Below are 18690 nucleotides of genomic sequence, written 5' to 3'. Positions count from 1 at the left end.
CCCCATAAGCTGCCCCACATCCCCCCAGCCCCACATCTCCCCCCATAGCGCCCCATAGGCTGCCCCACATCCCCCCAGCCCCATAAGCTGCCCCACATCCCCCCAGCCCCACATCTCCCCCCATAGCGCCCCATAGGCTGCCCCACATCCCCCCAGCCCCATAAGCTGCCCCACGTCCCCCCAGCCCCACATCTCCCCCCATAGCGCCCCCTAAGCTGCCCCACATCCCCCCAGCCCCATAAGCTGCCCCACATCCCCCCAGCCCCACATCTCCCCCCATAGCGCCCCATAAGCTGCCCCACATCCCTCCAACCCCACATCTCACCCCATAGCGCCCCCTAAGCTGCCCCACATCCCCCCAGCCCCATAGGCTGCCCCACATCTCCCCCTGTTTCAGGCGCATGCAGCTCTGAGCCCGGGGGGACGGAGACGTCCGGCACCGCAGAAGTGGTGAGGGGGGGCTGGGGGGTGTGGGGCAGCTTATGGGGCGCTATGGGGGGAGATGTGGGGCTGGGGGGGTGTGGGGCAGCCTGGGGGAGGGGATGTGGGGCAGCTTATGGGGCTGGGAGGGATGTGGGAAAGCTTATGGGGCGCTATGGGGGGAGATGTGGGGCTGGGGGGATGTGGGGCAGCTTATGGGGCTGGGAGGGATGTGGGGCAGCTTATGGGGCGCTATGGGGGGAGATGTGGGGCTGGAGGGATGTAGAGCAGCCTATGGGGCGCTATGGGGGGAGATGTGGGGCTGGGGGGGTGTGGGGCAGCTTATGGGGCGCTATGGGGGGAGATGTGGGGCAGGGGGGATGGGGGGCAGCTTATGGGGCTCTATGGGGTGAGATGTGGGGCTGGGGGGGAATATGGGGTGATGTGGGGGGATGTGGGGGGATGTGGGGTCGTGGGGGGGGGCCTGGGTTGGATATGGGGGGATTTGGGGGGATATGGGGTGATGAGGGGGGATATGGGGTCGTGGGGGGGGATGTGGGGTCGTGGGGGGGGATGTGGGGTGGTGTGGGGGGGTATGGGGGGATGTGGGGGGATATGGGGTCGTGGGGGGGAGCAGTGGGGGGATATGGGGGGATATGGGGTGATGAGGGGGGATATGGGGTCGTGGGGGGGAGCAGTGGGGGGATATGGGGGGATATGGGGTGATGTGGGGGGATATGGGGTCCTGTGGGGTGATATGGGGTGGTGTGGGGGGATATGGGGTCGTGGGGGGGGATATGGGGGGATTTGGGGGGATGTGGGGTGATGAGGGGGGATATGGGGTCGTGGGGGGGGATGTGGGGTGGTGTGGGGTAGTGGGAGGGGGGTGTGGGGCGGGCTGATGTCTGGGGCCGTTCTATGGGGCTGACATGTGGGGCCATTCTATGGGGCAGTTCTATGGGGCTGACATGGGTCATTTCTATGGGGCTGAAGTGGGGCCGTTCTATGGGGCTGACGTGGGTCATTTGTATGGGGCGGGCTGTTCTATGGGGCTGACTGGATCGTTTCTATGGGGCACTTCTATGGGGCGGGCCGTTCTATGGGGCTGACTGGGGCCATTCTATGGGGCTGTTCTATGGGGCAGTTCTATGGGGCAGGCTGATGTATGGGGCAGTTCTATGGGGCGGGCCGTTCTATGGGGCAGTTCTATGGGGCTGATGTGGGGCCGCTCTATGGGGCAGGCCGTTCTATGGGGCTGATGTGGGGCCGTTCTATGGGGCAGGCTGTTCTATGGGGCTGACGGGGCCGTTCTGTGGGGCAGGCCGTTCTATGGGGCTGACGGGGCCATTCTATGGGGCAGGCCGTTCTATGGGGTGACGGGGCTGTTCTGTGGGGCAGGCAGTTCTATGGGGCAGTTCTATGGGGCTGATGTGGGGCTGTTCTATGGGGCAGTTCTATGGGGCAGTTCTATGGGGCTGACGGGGCCGTTCTATGGGGCTGACGGGGCCATTCTATGGGGCAGGCCGTTCTATGGGGCAGTTCTATGGGGCTGATGGGGCCGTTCTATGGGGCAGGCCGTTCTATGGGGTGACAGGGCCGTTCTATGGGGCAGGCCGTTCTATGGGGTGACGTGGCCGTTCTATGGGGCAGGCTGTTCTATGGGGCTGATGTGGGGCCGTTCTATGGGGCAGGCCGTTCTATGGGGCTGACGGGGCCGTTCTATGGGGCCGTTCTATGGGGCTGATGTGGGGCCGTTCTGTGGGGCAGGCAGTTCTATGGGGCTGATGTGGGGCCGTTCTATGGGGCAGGCCATTCTATGGGGCTGACGGGGCCGTTCTGTGGGGCAGGCAGTTCTATGGGGCAGGCCGTTCTATGGGGCAGGCCGTTCTATGGGGCAGTTCTATGGGGTGACGGGGCCGTTCTGTGGGGCAGGCCGTTCTATGGGGCAGGCCGTTCTATGGGGTGACGGGGCCGTTCTGTGGGGCAGGCCGTTCTGTGGGGCAGGCCGTTCTATGGGGCAGGCCATTCTATGGGGCTGATGGGGCCGTTCTGTGGGGCAGGCCGTTCTATGGGGCTGACAGGGCCGTTCTATGGGGCAGGCAGTTCTATGGGGCTGACGGGGCCGTTCTGTGGGGCAGGCCATTCTATGGGGCTGATGTGGGGCCGTTCTATGGGGCAGGCTGTTCTATGGGGCAGTTCTATGGGGCTGACGGGGCCGTTCTGTGGGGCAGGCCATTCTATGGGGCAGTTCTATGGGGCAGGCCGTTCTATGGGGCTGACGGGGCCGTTCTGTGGGGCAGGCCGTTCTATGGGGTGACGGGGCCGTTCTGTGGGGCAGGCCGTTCTATGGGGCTGATGTGGGGCCGTTCTGTGGGGCAGGCCGTTCTATGGGGCAGGCTGTTCTATGGGGCAGGCCGTTCTATGGGGTGACGGGGCCGTTCTGTGGGGCAGGCTGTTCTATGGGGCAGGCCGTTCTATGGGGCTGACGGGGCAGTTCTATGGGGCAGGCCGTTCTGTGGGGCAGGCCGTTCTATGGGGTGACGGGGCCGTTCTATGGGGCAGGCCGTTCTATGGGGCTGACGGGGCCGTTCTATGGGGCAGGCCGTTCTATGGGGCTGACGGGGCCGTTCTATGGGGCAGGCCGTTCTATGGGGCTGATGTGGGGCCGTTCTGTGGGGCAGGCTGTTCTATGGGGCAGGCTGTTCTATGGGGCAGGCCGTTCTATGGGGCTGATGTGGGGCCGTTCTATGGGGCAGGCCGTTCTATGGGGCAGGCAGTTCTATGGGGCAGGCAGTTCTATGGGGTGACGGGGCCGTTCTGTGGGGCAGGCTGTTCTATGGGGCAGGCCGTTCTATGGGGCTGACGGGGCAGTTCTATGGGGCAGGCCGTTCTGTGGGGCAGGCCGTTCTATGGGGCTGATGTGGGGCCGTTCTGTGGGGCAGGCCGTTCTATGGGGCAGGCTGTTCTATGGGGCAGGCCGTTCTATGGGGCTGATGTGGGGCCGTTCTGTGGGGCAGGCCGTTCTATGGGGCAGGCAGTTCTATGGGGCTGACGGGGCCGTTCTGTGGGGCAGGCCGTTCTATGGGGCTGACGGGGCCGTTCTGTGGGGCAGGCCGTTCTATGGGGCTGACGGGGCCGTTCTGTGGGGCAGGCCATTCTATGGGGCTGATGTGGGGCCGTTCTGTGGGGCAGGCAGTTCTATGGGGCTGATGTGGGGCCGTTCTGTGGGGCAGGCCGTTCTATGGGGCTGATGTGGGGCCGTTCTATGGGGCAGGCTGGATGCATCGCGCGGTGGAGCCGCTGGGGGGCCGTGCGGGACGCGAGGCGTTCGCCGTGGGGCACAGCGGCTGCAGTGGGGGCTGGGGCTGCCCCACGCGCCCATGGCTGCCCAACAACAGGTGAGCGCCGCCCCACCGCGCCCCATAGCGCCCCATAGCGCCCCATGGGGGATGGGGACCCATAGGGATGCATGGGGACCCATAGGGACCCATAGGGACCCATAGAGACCCATAGGGACCCATAGAGACTCATAGGGACCCATAGCGCCGCATAGGGGGACATGGGGACCCATAGGGACCCATAGCGGGACATGGGGACCCATATGGACCCATAGGGGGACGGGGACCCATAGGGACCCATGGGGGATGGGGAGCCATAGGGACACATTGGGACCCATAGAGACCCGTAGCACCCCATAGGGGGACATGGGGACCCATAGAGACCCATAGGGGGACACGGGGACCCATAGGGACGCATGGGGACCCATAGGGACCCATAGGGACCCATAGGGGGACACGGGGACCCATAGGGACCCATAGGGGGACACGGGGACCCATAGAGACCCATAGGGGGACACGGGGACCCATAGGGACACATAGGGGGACATGGGGACCCATATGGACCCATAGAGACCCACGGGGGATTAGGAGCCATAGGAACACATGGGGACCCATAGGGATGCATGGGGACCCATAGGGACCCATAGGGACCCATAGGGGGACACGGGGACCCATAGGGACACATAGGGGCCCATAGGGACCCATAGAGACCCATAGGGACCCATAGGGACCCATAGGGGGACACGGGGACCCATGGGGACCCATAGGGACCCATAGGGACCCATAGGGGGACACGGGGACCCATGGGGACCCATAGGGACCCATAGAGACCCATAGGGACCCATAGGGACCCATAGGGGGACGGGGACCCATAGGGACCCATGGGGGATGGGGAGCCATAGGGACACATTGGGACCCATAGAGACCCGTAGCACCCCATAGGGGGACATGGGGACCCATAGAGACCCATAGGGGGACACGGGGACCCATAGGGACGCATGGGGACCCATAGGGGGACATGGGGACCCATAGGGGGACACGGGGACCCATAGAGACCCATAGGGGGACACGGGGACCCATAGGGACACATAGGGGGACATGGGGACCCATATGGACCCATAGAGACCCACGGGGGATTAGGAGCCATAGGAACACATGGGGACCCATAGGGATGCATGGGGACCCATAGGGACCCATAGGGACCCATAGGGGGACACGGGGACCCATAGGGACACATAGGGGCCCATAGGGACCCATAGAGACCCATAGGGACCCATAGGGACCCATAGGGGGACACGGGGACCCATGGGGACCCATAGGGACCCATAGGGACCCATAGGGGGACACGGGGACCCATGGGGACCCATAGGGACCCATAGAGACCCATAGGGACCCATAGGGACCCATAGGAGGACGGGGACCATACGGACCCATGGGGGATGGGGAGTCATAGGGACACATTGGGACCCATAGAGACCCATAGCGCCCCATAGGGGGACATGGGGACCCATAGAGACCCATAGGGGGACACGGGGACCCATAGGGACACATAGGGGGACATGGGGACCCATAGAGACCCATAGAGACCCATAGGGACCCATAGGGACCCATAGAGACCCATAGGGGGACACGGGGACCCATAGGGGGACATGGGGATCCATAGGGACCCATAGGGACCCATAGGGACCCACGGGGGATTAGGAGCCATAGGGACACATGGGGACCCATAGGGATGCATGGGGACCCATAGGGACCCATACGGATCCATAGGGACCCATAGAGACCCATAGTGCCCCACAGGGGGACACGGGGACCCATAGGGACCCATAGGGACCCATAGAGACCCATGGGGGATGGGGAGCCATAGGGGGACATGGGGACCCATAGGGACCCATAGAGACCCATAGGCACCCATAGGGATCCATAGGGACCCATAGGGACCCATAGGGGGACGGGGACCCATAGGGACCCATAGAGACCCATAGGGACCCATAGGGACCCATAGGGACCCATAGGGACCCATAGGGGGACACGGGGACCCATAGGGACACATAGGGACCCATAGAGACCCATGGGGGATGGGGAGCCATAGGGGGACATGGGGACCCATAGGGACCCATAGAGACCCATAGGGACCCATAGGGACCCATAGGGACCCATAGGGACCCATAGGGGGACGGGGACCCATAGAGGACCCATAGAGACCCATAGGGACCCATAGAGACTCATAGGGACCCATAGGGACCCATAGGGACCCATAGGGGGACACGGGGACCCATAGGGACACATAGGGACCCATAGCGACCCATAGCGCCCCATAGGTGGACAGGGACCCATAGGGACCCATAGGGGGACATGGGGACCCATAGGGACCCATAGAGACCCATAGGGGGACGGCGACCCATAGCGACCCATAACGACCCATAGGGGGACATGGGGACCCATACGGACCCATAGAGACCCATAGGGACCCATAGGGACCCATAGGGACACGGGGACCCATAGAGACCCATAGCGCCCCATAGGGGGACATGGGGACCCATAGGGACCCATAGAGACCCATAGGGACCCATAGGGACCCATAGCACCCCATAGGGGGACACAGGGACCCATAGCGACCCATAGGGACCCATAGAGACTCATAGGGACCCATAGGGGGATGGGGGGGGTCCCCAAATTTTGGGGGGGGTCTGCCATATCCTTGGGGGGGGGTCATGGAGGGGGGGTCCACTCATTTTGGGGGGGGTCCCACGTTCTGGGGGGGGGTCCCCAAATTTGGGGGGGGGGGCCCTGGGGGGGGGTCCGCTCATTTTGAGGGGGGGGACCCACATTCTGGGGGGGGTCCCCAAATTTGGGGGGGGGTCTGCCACATCTTTGGGGGGGAGTTCACTGTAGGGGGGGGTCCCCTATTTTGGGGGAGTCCCCAAATTCTGGGGGGGTCCCCAAATTTTTTGGGGGGTCTGCCATATCCTTGGGGGGCGGGTCATGGAGGGGGGGTCCCCAAATTCTGGGGGGGGGTCCCTGGGGGGGGAAGTCTGCTCATTTTGGGGGGGGTCCTCAAATTTTGGGGGGGGGTCTACCATATCCTTGGGGGGGGGTCATGGAGAGGGGGGTCCCCTATTTTGGGGGGGGTCCCATGTTCTGGGGGGGGTCCCCAAATTTTGGGGGGGGGTCCCTGGGGGGGGGCTGGTCATTTTGGGGAGGGTCCCCAAAATTTGGGGGGGGGTCCGCCATGTCCTTGGGGGGGGTTCACTGTGGGGGGGGGGCTGGTCATTTTGGGGGGGGTCCCGAAATTCTGGGGGGGTCCCCAAATTTTGGGGGGGGTCCCTGGGGGGGGGTCCGCTCATTTTGGGGGGGGGTCCCACGTTCTGGGGGGGGGCCCAAATTTTGGGGGGGGTCCCTGGGGGGGGAAAGTCTGCTCATTTTGGGGGGGGTCCCCAAATTCTGGGGGGGGGTCCCACATCTTCCCCCCCCCCCCCAGGTGCTCAGGTTTGGCGCCGCCGCAGCTGCCCCCCCACCTGCCGCCCCCCCCCGGGGCCATCGCCTCCAAAGCTGCGGCTCAGCCTGCGTGAGTCCTGCCCCACAGCTGCCCCACAGCTGCCCCATAACTGCCCCACAGCTGCCCCACAGCTGCCCCATAACTGCCCCACAGCTGCCCCACAGCTGCCCCACAGCTGCCCCATAACTGCCCCATAGCTGCCCCATAGCTGCCCCACAGCTGCCCCATAGCTGCCCCATAACTGCCCCACAGCTGCCCCACAGCTGCCCCATAGCTGCCCCATAGCTGCCCTATAGCTGCCCCATAACTGCCCTATAGCTGCCCCATAACTGCCCCATAGCTGCCCCATAGCTGCCCCATAACTGCCCCACAGCTGCCCCATAACTGCCCCATAGCTGCCCCATAGCTGCCCCATAACTGCCCCACAGCTGCCCCACAGCTGCCCCATAGCTGCCCCATAGCTGCCCTATAGCTGCCCCATAACTGCCCCATAGCTGCCCCATAACTGCCCCACAGCTGCCCCACAGCTGCCCCATAACTGCCCTATAGCTGCCCTATAGCTGCCCCATAACTGCCTCATAGCTGCCCCACAGCTGCCCCACAGCTGACCCATAGCTGCCCCACAGCTGCCCCACAGCTGCCCCATAACTGCCCCATAACTGCCCCACAGCTGCCCCACAGCTGCCCCATAGCTGCCCCATAACTGCCCCACAGCTGCCCCATAACTGCCCCATAGCTGCCCCATAACTGCCCCACAGCTGCCCCATAACTGCCCCATAGCTGCCCCATAACTGCCCCACAGCTGCCCCATAACTGCCCCATAGCTGCCCCATAACTGCCCCACAGCTGCCCCATAGCTGCCCTATAGCTGCCCCACAGCTGCCCCATAGCTGCCCCACAGCTGCCCATTTCCCCCCCATCTCCCCCCATCTGCCCCCTTACATCTCCCCGACCCCCCCCTCCCCCCCTCCCCCCCATCTCCCCTCTCAGACCCCCATCCCCCCATTATCCCCCTCTCAGCCCCCCCTGACCCCCTTCCTTCCTTCCTCCCCCCACCCCCCCATCTCCCCTCTCAGACCCCCCTGACCCCCTTCCCCCCCCATCCCCCCCCCATTATCCCCCTCTCAGCCCTCCCAGCCCCCCCATCTCCCCCCCATCTCCCCCCCATCCCCCCCATCTCCCCCCATCTCCCCCCCCAGCCCCCCACCCCCCCCATTATCCCCCTCTCAGCCCCCCCTGCCCCCCTTCCCCCCATCCCCCCCATCTCCCCCCCATCCCCCCCATCTCCCCTCTCAGCCCCCCCTGACCCCCTTCCTTCCTTCCTTCCTCCCCCCATCCCCCCCCATTTCCCCCCACCCCCCATCTCCCCTCTCAGCCCCCCCTGACCCCCATCCTCCCCCATCTCCCCCCCATCTCCCCCCATCTTCCCCCCCTGCCCCCCATCCCCCCCCCATCTCCCCTCTCAGCCCCCCCTGACCCCCTTCCCCCCCCACCCCCCCCATTATCCCCCTCTCAGCCCCCCCTGACCCCCTTCCTTCCTTCCTTCCTCTCCCCCATCCCCCCCCATTTCCCCCCACCCCCCCCATCTCCCCTCTCAGACCCCCCTGCCCCCCACCTCCCCCCCATCTCCCCCACATCTCCCCCCCCAGCCCCCCACCCCCCATCTCCCCTCTCAGCCCCCCCTGACCCCCTTCCTTCCTTCCTCCCCCCCATCCTCCCCCATCTCCCCTCTCAGACCCCCACCCCCCCATTATCCCCCTCTCAGCCCCCCCTGACCCCCTTCCCCCCCCAGCCCCCCCCCATTATCCCCCTCTCAGCCCCCCCTGACCCCCTTCCCCCCCCAGCCCCCCCCCATTATCCCCCTCTCAGCCCCCCCAGCCCCCCACCCCCCCCATCTCCCCTCTCAGCCCCCCCTGCCCCCCTTCCCCCCCATCCCCCCCCCCATCTCCCCCTCAGTCCCCACCCACCTCCCCTCTCAGACCCCCCTTCCCCCCCATTATCCCCCTCTCAGCCCCCCCTGACCCCCTTCCTTCCTTCCTCCCCCCCCATCCCCCCCCATCTCCCCTCTCAGCCCCCCCAGCCCCCCATTATCCCCCTCTCAGCCCCCCCTGACCCCCATCCTCCCCCATCTCCCCCCCATCTCCCCCCATCTTCCCCCCCCTGCCCCCCATCCCCCCCCCATCTCCCCTCTCAGCCCCCCCTGACCCCCATGCCCCCCATCTCCCCCCCAGCCCCCCATCCCCCCCATCTCCCCTCTCAGCCCCCCCTGACCCCCATCCTCCCCCATCTGCCCCCCATCTGCCCCCCATCTCCCCCCCCAGCCCCCCACCCCCCCCATCTCCCCCCCATCCCCCCCATTATCCCCCTCTCAGCCCCCCTGACCCCCATCCTCCCCCATCTGCCCCCCATCTGCCCCCCATCTCCCCCCCATCCCCCCCAGCCCCCCCATTTCCCCCCATCTCCCCCCCAGCCCCCCACCCCCCCCATCTCCCCCCCATCCCCCCCATTATCCCCCTCTCAGCCCCCCCAGCCCCCCACCCCCCCCATTATCCCCCTCTCAGCCCCCCTGACCCCCTTCCTTCCTTCCTTCCTCCCCCCCCCGATGCCCGCACAGCGCCCCCCCCGGCCGCTTGGAGTGGCTGCAGGGCTGCGTGCGGGCGCTGCTGCGGGACCCGGGCCAGGCGCTGCTGTGGGAGCAGCTGGGGCAGCTGTACGAGGCGGAGCACGACCACGAGGAGGCGCTGCGCTGCTACCGCTGTGCCGTGCGCTGCCGCCGCCACCACCGCCTGCACCCCCAGCACGGGCACCAGCACGGGCACCAGCATGGGCACCAGCATGGGCATCAGCATGGGCATCAGCACGGGCATCTGCAGGGACAGCAGGTGGGAGAGTGGGGGAGAAGTGGGGGGAGAAACGGGGGGAGAAATGGGGGTTGGTGGGGCATCAACATGGGCACCAGCATGGGCACCAACATGGGCACCAGCATGGGCACCAGCATGGGCATCAGCACGGGCATCTGCAGGGACAGCAGGTGGGAGAGTGGGGGAGAAATGGGGGGAGAAATGGGGAGGGGGTGGGGGTTGGTGGGGTACCAGCACGGGCACCAACATGGGCATCTGCATGGGCATCTGCAGGGACAGCAGGTGGGAGAGTGGGGGAGAAGTGGGGGGAGAAATGGGGGGAGAAATGGGGGGAGAGTGGGGGTTGGTGGGGTACCAGCATGGGCATCTGCATGGGCACCAACATGGGCATCAACATGGGCACCAACATGGGCACCAACATGGGCATCTGCATGGGCATCTGCAGGGACAGCAGGTGGGAGAGTGGGGGAGAAAGGGGGGAGAAATGGGGGCAGAATGGGGAGGGGGTGGGGGGTTGGTGGGGTATCAGCATGGGCATCAGCATGGGCACCAACATGGGCACCAACATGGGCATCAGCACGGGCATCTGCAGGGACAGCAGGTGGGAGAGTGGGGGAGAAAGGGGGGAGAAATGGGGGGAGAATGGGGGTTGGTGGGGCACCAACATGGGCACCAGCATGGGCACCAGCATGGGCACCAACATGGGCACCAGCATGGGCACCAGCATGGGCATCAGCACGGGCATCTGCAGGGACAGCAGGTGGGAGAGTGGGGGAGAAGTGGGGGGAGAAACGGGGGGAGAAATGGGGGTTGGTGGGGCACCAACATGGGCACCAGCATGGGCACCAACATGGGCATCAGCACGGGCAGCTGCAGGGACAGCAGGTGGGAGAGTGGGGGGAGAAAGGGGGGAGAGTGGGGAGGGGGTGGGTGTTGGTGGGGTACCAGAATGGGCATCAACATGAGCACCAACATGGGCACCAACATGGGCACCAACATGGGCATCAGCACGGGCAGCTGCAGGGACAGCAGGTGGGAGAGTGGGGGGAGAAATGGGGAGGGGGTGGGGGTTGGTGGGGTACCAGCATGGGCACCAGCATGGGCACCAACATGGGCATCAGCACGGGCATCTGCAGGGAAAGCAGGTGGGAGAGTGGGGGAGAAGTGGGGGGAGGATGGGGGGAAAATGGGGAGGGGGTGGGGGAGAAATGGGGGGAGAATGGGGGTTGGTGGGGCATCAACATGGGCATCAACATGGGCATCTGCATGGGCATCAGCACGGGCATCTGCAGGGACAGCAGGTGGGAGAGTGGGGGAGAAGTGGGGGGAGAAATGGGGGGAGAAATGGGGGTTGGTGGGGCATCAACATGGGCACCAGCATGGGCACCAACATGGGCACCAACATGGGCATCAGCATGGGCATCTGCAGGGACAGCAGGTGGGAGAGTGGGGGAGAAGTGGGGAGGGGGTGGGGGTTGGTGGGGTATCAGCATGGGCATCAACATGGGCATCAGCACGGGCACCAACATGGGCATCTGCAGGGACAGCAGGTGGGAGAGTGGGGGGAGAAAGGGGGGCAGAGTGGGGAGGGGGTGGGTGTTGGTGGGGTACCAGAATGGGCACCAACATGGGCACCAACATGGGCATCTGCACGGGCATCTGCAGGGACAGCAGGTGGGAGAGTGGGGGAGAAGTGGGGGCAGAAATGGGGGGAGAAATGGGGGGAGAAATGGGGGGAGAGTGGGGAGGGGGTGGGGGAGAAATGGGGAAGGAGTGGGGGAGAAATGGGGGGAGAATGGGGGTTGGTGGGGCATCAACATGGGCACCACCATGGGCATCTGCATGGGCATCTGCAGGGACAGCAGGTGGGAGAGTGGGGGGAGAAAGGGGGGGAGAGTGGGGAGGGGGTGGGTGTTGGTGGGGTATCAGCATGGGCACCAACATGGGCATCTGCAGGGACAGCAGGTGGGGGAGTGGGGAGAAAGGAGGGAGGATGGGGGGAGAGTGGGGAGGGGGTGGGGGTTGGTGGGGCATCAACATGGGCACCAGCACGGGCATCAGCACGGGCATCTGCAGGGACAGCAGGTGGGAGAGTGGGGGAGAAGTGGGGGGAGGATGGGGGGAAAATGGGGAGGGGGTGGGGGAGATATGGGGAAGGAGTGGGGGAGAAATGGGGGGAGAATGGCGGTTGGTGGGGTACCAGCATGGGCATCTGCATGGGCACCAACATGGGCACCAGCACGGGCATCTGCAGGGACAGCAGGTGGGAGAGTGGGGGGAGAAATGGGGGGGGGAGAATGGGGCAGATGTGGGGTGTCAGGGGGGCACCAACATCAGTGAGGCATCAATGGGGCGTCAGTGGGTGTCAGTGGGTGTCAGTGGGTGTCAGCGGGGCATCAGTGGGTGTCAGTGGGGACAGGAATGGGTGTCAGTGGGTGTCAGTAGGTGTCAGTGGGTGGCAATGGGACATCAGTGGGTGTCAGTGGGGTCAGGAATGGGTGTCAGTGGGGCATCAGTGGGTGTTAATGGGTGTCAGTGGGGCATCAGTGGGTGTCAATGGGTGTCAGTGGGTGTCAGTGGGGACACAAATGGGTGTTAATGGGTGTCAGTGGGGCATCAATGGGTGTCAGTGGGTGTAAGTGGGTGTCAGTGGGGACACAAATGGGTGTCATTGGGTGTCAGTGGGGTCAGGAATGGGTGTCAGTGGGTGTCAATGAGGGTTAATGGGTGGCAATGGGACATCAGTGGGTGTCAGTGGGGACAGGAATGGGTGTCAGTGGGTGTCAGTGGGTGACAATGGGTGTCAGTGGGAACATGAATGGGTGTCAGTGGGTGTCAGTGGGGCATTAATGGGACATCAGTGGGTGTCAGTGGGTGTCAGTGGGGACAGGAATGGGTGTCAATGGGTGTCAGTGGGGACAGCAATGAGTATCAGTGGGTGTCAGTGGGTGTCAATGGGAACATGAATGGGTGGCAGTGGGTGTCAGTGGGTGTCAGTGGGGACAGGAATGGGTGTCAGTGGGTGTCAATGGGTGTCAATGGGTGACAATGGGACAGCAGCGGGTGTCGGGGTGTCAATGGGTGACAATGGGACATCAGTGGGTGTCAGTGGGGTCAGGAATGGGTGTCAGTGGGGTCAGTGGGTGTCAATGGGTGTCAGTGGGGTCAGGAATGGGTGTCAGTGGATGTCAATGGGGTCAGTGGGTGTCAATGGGTGTCAATGGGTGTCAATGGGGCATTAATGGGACATCAGTGGGTGTCAGTGGGGACAGGAATGGGTGTCAGTGGGTGTCAATGGGTGTCGGTGTCAATGGGGGTCAGTGGGTGACAATGGGACATCAGTGGGTGTCAGTGGGGACAGGAATGGGTGTCAATGGGTGTCAATGGGGACATCCGTGGGACACCAGTGGGTGCCAGCAGGGCCACCCGTACGGCCACCAGGGCCACCAGGGCCACCAGCACGGCCACCAGGGCCACCAGCACGGCCACCAGCACGGCCATCGCGACGGCGCCAGCGGGGAGCTGGCAGCCAGGATCGGCAGGCTGCAGCAGGTGGGGGCGGGGGGGCAATGGGGGTGGGGGGGGGCAGTGGGGGCTGGGGGGGCACTGGGGCTGGGGGGGGCAGTTGGGGTGGGGGGGGCACTGGGGGCTGGGGGGGGCATTGGGGGTGGGGGGGGAAGTTGGGGTGGGGGGGCACTGGGGGCTGGGGGGGGCAGTGGGGGTGGGGGGCGGAGTTGGGGATGGGGGGGCACTGGGGGTGGGGGGGCACTGGGGGGAAGTTGGGGTGGGGGGGCACTGGGGGCTGGGGGGGGCATTGGGGGTGGGGGGTAATGGGGGCTGGGGGGGCACTGGGGGTGGGGGGGCAATGGGGCTGGGGGGGGCATTGGGGATGGGGGGGGAGTTGGGGTGGGGGGGCACTGGGGGCTGGGGGGGGCATTGGTGGGGGGGGCACTGGGGGTGGGGGGGGAGTTGGGGATGGGGGGGCACTGGGGGTGGGGGGGGCATTGGGGGTGGGGGGGCACTGGGGGGAAGTTGGGGTGGGGGGGCACTGGGGGCTGGGGGGGGCATTGGGGGTGGGGGGGCACTGGGGGGAAGTTGGGGTGGGGGGGCACTGGGGGCTGGGGGGGGCATTGGGGGTGGGGGGGCACTGGGGGGAAGTTGGGGTGGGGGGGCACTGGGGGCTGGGGGGGGCAGTGGGGGTGGGGGGCAATGGGGATGGGGGGGGCACTGGGGGTGGGGGGGGAGTTGGGGATGGGGGAGCAATGGGGGCTGTGGGGGGGCAGTGGGGGTGGGGGGCAATGGGGATGGGGGGGGAGTTGGGGATGGGGGGGCAATGGGGGCTGGGGGGGGCACTGGGAGTGGGGGGGGAAGTTGGGGTGGGGGGGCACTGGGGGTGGGGGGGCACTGGGGGCTGGGGGGGGCATTGGGGGGTGGGGGGGGGAGTTGGGGATGGGGGAGCAATGGGGATGGGAGGCACTGGGGGGGGGAATTGAGGATTGGGGGGGGGCAATGGGGGCTGGGGGGGGCAGTGGGGTTGGGGGGAGAGTTGGGGATGGGGGGTAATGGGGATGGGGGGGGCATTGGGGATTGGTGGGCATTGGGGATAGGGGGCACTGGGATGGGGGGCACTGGGGGTGGGGGGGGAATTGGGGCTGGAGGGGGCAGTGGGGGCTGGGGGGGGGAATGGGGATGGGGGGCACTGGGGACTGGGGGGGGGATTCGGGGTGGGGGGGGCAGTGGGGGTGGGGGGCAATGGGGACTTGGGGGGGGCACTGGGGGTGGGGGGGGAGTTGGGGATGGGGGGGCATTGGGGGTGGGGGGCAATGGGGATGGGGGGGGCACTGGGAGTGGGGGGGCCATTGGGGACAGGGGGGCATTGGGGAGGTGGGGGCACTGGGGACTGGGGGGGGGCATTGGGGCTGGGGACATCAGGGGGACATGGGGACATTGGGGTGATAGGGGGACATTGGGGGGGTGCTGGGGACGTTGGGGGTGGGGGGACATTGGGGATGGGGACATTGGGGGGACAGGGGGGCATTGGGGTGATGGGGACATTATGGGGACATGGGGACATCGAGGGACAGGGGGAGGTTAGGGGACAGGGGGACATCGGGGGGCATGGGGACATTGGGGGACATGGGGGGGCATTGGGGACAGGGGGACATCGGGGATGGGGACATCAGGGGACATGTGGGGATGTTGGGGGGTGGGGGACATCGGGGGATGGGGACATTGGGGGGACATTGGGGGGGAAATGGGGACATCGGGGGGACATGGGGACATTGGGGGATGGGGGGACATTGGGGACAGGGGGACATTGGGGACGGGGACATCATGGGACATGTGGGGGATGTTGGGGATGGGGGACATCGGGGGATGGGGACATTGGGGGGGAAATGGGGGGGAAATGGGGACATGAGGGGGACATGGGGACATCGGGGGGACATGAGGGGGATGTGGGGACATCAGGGGGACATGGGGACATCGGGGGGACAGGGGGACATTGGGGGATGGGGGGACATTGGGGACGGGGACATCATGGGACATGTGGGGGATGTTGGGGGTGTTGGGACATGGGGGGATGGGGACATCGGGGGGACATTGGGGGGGAAATGGGGACATTGGGGGATGGGGGGACATTGGGGATGGGGACATCAGGGGGACATTGGGGGGGAAATGGGGACATGAGGGGGACATGGGGACGTCGGGGGGACATGGGGACATTGGGGGACATGGGGGGGCATTGGGGACAGGGGGACATTGGGGACGGGGACATCAGGGGACACGTGGGGATGTTGGGGGTGTTGGGACATGGGGGGATGGGGACATCGGGGGGACATTGGGGGGGAAATGGGGACATTGGGGGATGGGGGGACATTGGGGATGGGGACATCAGGGGGACATTGGGGGGGAAATGGGGACATGAGGGGGACATGGGGACGTCGGGGGGACATGGGGACATTGGGGGACATGGGGGGACATTGGGGACAGGGGGACATTGGGGACAGGGACATCAGGGGACATGTGGGGATGTTGGGGGGTGGGGGACATCGGGGGATGGGGACATTGGGGGACATTGGGGGGGAAATGGGGACATGAGGGGGACATGGGGACATCGGGGGGACATGGGGACATTGGGGGATGGGGGGACATTGGGGACAGGGGGACATTGGGGACGGGGACATCAGGGGACATGTGGGGGATGTTGGGGGGTGGGGGACATCGGGGGACATTGGGGGGGCATTGGGGACATGAGGGGGACATGGGGACATCGGGGGGGTGGAGGGACATGAGAGGGGATGCGGGGATGGGGACACGGGGACATCGGGGGGGACATGGGGGGGGAAATAGGGGGGATGTGGGGACAGGGGGGGCCGTGGGGGGGACAGGGGGACATTGAGGGGCCGTGGGGACGGATGTGGGTGGCGCTGTGACTGCTGTCCCCACGGAGGTGACATCGCGGTGCTGTCCTGTGTCCCCCCCCCGACCCCAAATCCAGGCCCAGCTGTGGGGTTTCCATGGGGGTCCCGCCCCCCCCCGCACCAAAACGCTGCCCCCCCTGCAGCAAGTGTGGAACCTGCTGCATCTGGAGGTAGGGGGACATTGGGGACATTGGGGACATTGGGGACACTGGGGGGGCGTTGGGGGGTGGGGGGACAGCGGGGAGTGAGTGGACATTGGGGACATTGGGGGAAAATTGGGGGGCATTGGGGACATTGGGGGACATTGGGGGGGTGTTGGGGGGTGGGGGACATTGGGGGAAAGGGGACATTGGGGACATTGGGGACATGGCGGGGCATTGGGGACATCGGGGGGACATTGGGGACATGGGGCATTGGGGGACATTGGGGGAAAGGGGACATTGGGGACATTGGGGACATGGGAGGGGGGTTGGGGGGGGACATCGGGGGGTGAGGGGACAGCGGGGACATTGGGGACATGGGGGGCATTGGGGGACATTGGGGGGGCGTTGGGGGGTGGGGGGACATCAAGGGGTGAGGGGACAGTGGGGACATTGGGGACATGGGGGGACATTGGGGAGACAGGGGACATTAGGGACATTGGGGACATGGGGGGACATTGGGGGGTGGGGGGACAGCAGAGACATTGGGGACATCGGGGAGAGAGGGGACATTAGGAACATTGGGGACATGGGGGGGCATTGAGGGACATGGGGGGGCATTGGGGGACATTGGGGACGTTGGGGGGTGGGGGGACAGCGGGGACATTGGGGACATTGGGGACATTGGGGGGTGGGGGGACATTGGGGGGTGAGGGGACAGCAGAGACATTGGGGACATTGGGGAGAGAGGGGACATTAGGGACATTGAGGGACATGGGGGGGCATTGGGGGGACATTGGGGACATCGGGGGGACATTGGGGACATGGGGGGGCATTGGGGGACATTGGGGTGGCGTTGGGGGTTGGGGGGACATCAGGGGGAGGGGGGACAGCGGGGACATTGGGGACATGGGGGGACATTGGAGGGACAGGGGACATTAGGGACATTGGGGACATGGGGGGTGGGGGGACATCGGGGGGAGAGGGGACATTGGGGACCTTGGGGACATGGGGGGACATTGGGGGGTGGGGGGACAGCAGAGACATTGGGGACATCGGGGAGAGAGGGGACATTGGGGACATTGGGGACATGGGGGGGCATGGGATTATTGGGGACATGGGGGGTGGGGGGACAAGGAGGGACATTGAGGGGTGGGTGGGGACATTGGGGACAGGGGGGGACATTGGGGGGCATTGAGAGGTGAGGGGACAGCGGGGACATTGGGGGGGCATTGGGGGACATGTGGGGTCACGTGGGGACATGTGGGGTCATGTAGGGTCACATGGGGTCATATAGGGTCACGTGGGGTCACATGGGGTCATATGGGGACATGTGGGGTCACGTAGGGTCACATGGGGTCACACGGGGACATGGGGTCATGTAGGGTCAGATGGGGTCACATGGGGTCATATGGGGTCATGTGGGGTCACATAGGGTCACATGGGGTCACAGGGGAACGTATGGGGTCGTGTAGGGTCACATGGGGACATGTGGGGTCACATGGGGTCACATGGGGTCAGATGGGGTCACGCAGGGTGCTGTGGGGTCAGATGGGGTCACGTGGGGTCACACAGGGTGCTGTGGGGTCACATGGGGTCAGATGGGGTCACGCAGGGTTGTTTGGATTCAGATGGGGTCAGGTGGGGTCACAGGGTGCTGTGGGGTCACATGGGGTCACACACAGGGTGCTATGGGGTCAGATGGGGTCACGCAGGGTTGTACGGATTCAGATGGGGTCATGTGGGGTCAGATGGGGTCACATGGGGTCAGATGGGGTCACGCAGGGTGCTGTGGGGTCAGATGGGGTCACGTGGGGTCACACAGGGTGCTGTGGGGTCACATGGGGTCAGATGGGGTCACGCAGGGTTGTTTGGATTCAGATGGGGTCAGGTGGGGTCACAGGGTGCTGTGGGGTCACATGGGGTCACACACAGGGTGCTATGGGGTCAGATGGGGTCACGCAGGGTTGTACGGATTCAGATGGGGTCATGTGGGGTCAGATGGGGTCA

At 65.6% G+C, this 18690-nt stretch overlaps 1 protein-coding gene and 1 long non-coding RNA gene across 2 annotated transcripts in view; one reads left to right on the top strand and one right to left on the bottom strand.

Annotated features, from left to right (window-relative positions):
- Positions 1 to 18690, top strand: part of LOC149913589 (lysine-specific demethylase 6B-like) — a 48297-nt gene that overhangs the window by 17808 nt on the left and 11799 nt on the right. The window contains exons 3-7 of the mRNA XM_090129512.1: positions 3695 to 3818; positions 7240 to 7326; positions 9872 to 10139; positions 13539 to 13670; positions 16618 to 16710. Of these exons, the coding sequence (XP_089985638.1) occupies positions 3700 to 3818; positions 7240 to 7326; positions 9872 to 10139; positions 13539 to 13670; positions 16618 to 16710 (699 nt within the window). The 5' untranslated portion in view covers positions 3695 to 3699. The remainder of the gene's footprint in view (positions 1 to 3694; positions 3819 to 7239; positions 7327 to 9871; positions 10140 to 13538; positions 13671 to 16617; positions 16711 to 18690) is intronic.
- Positions 11588 to 12208, bottom strand: LOC149913590 (uncharacterized). Its single transcript, XR_016461093.1, has 3 exons — positions 12165 to 12208; positions 11754 to 11765; positions 11588 to 11653 (listed from the first exon to the last, which is right to left on the bottom strand). It is a non-coding gene; the product is annotated as an uncharacterized LOC149913590 (long non-coding RNA).

The sequence above is a fragment of the Phasianus colchicus genome, chromosome 36, assembly GCF_987193195.1.
Source record: "Phasianus colchicus chromosome 36, bPhaCol1.hap1.1, whole genome shotgun sequence".
NCBI lineage: Eukaryota > Metazoa > Chordata > Aves > Galliformes > Phasianidae > Phasianus > Phasianus colchicus.
This window is presented reverse-complemented; position numbering and strand designations above follow the sequence as displayed.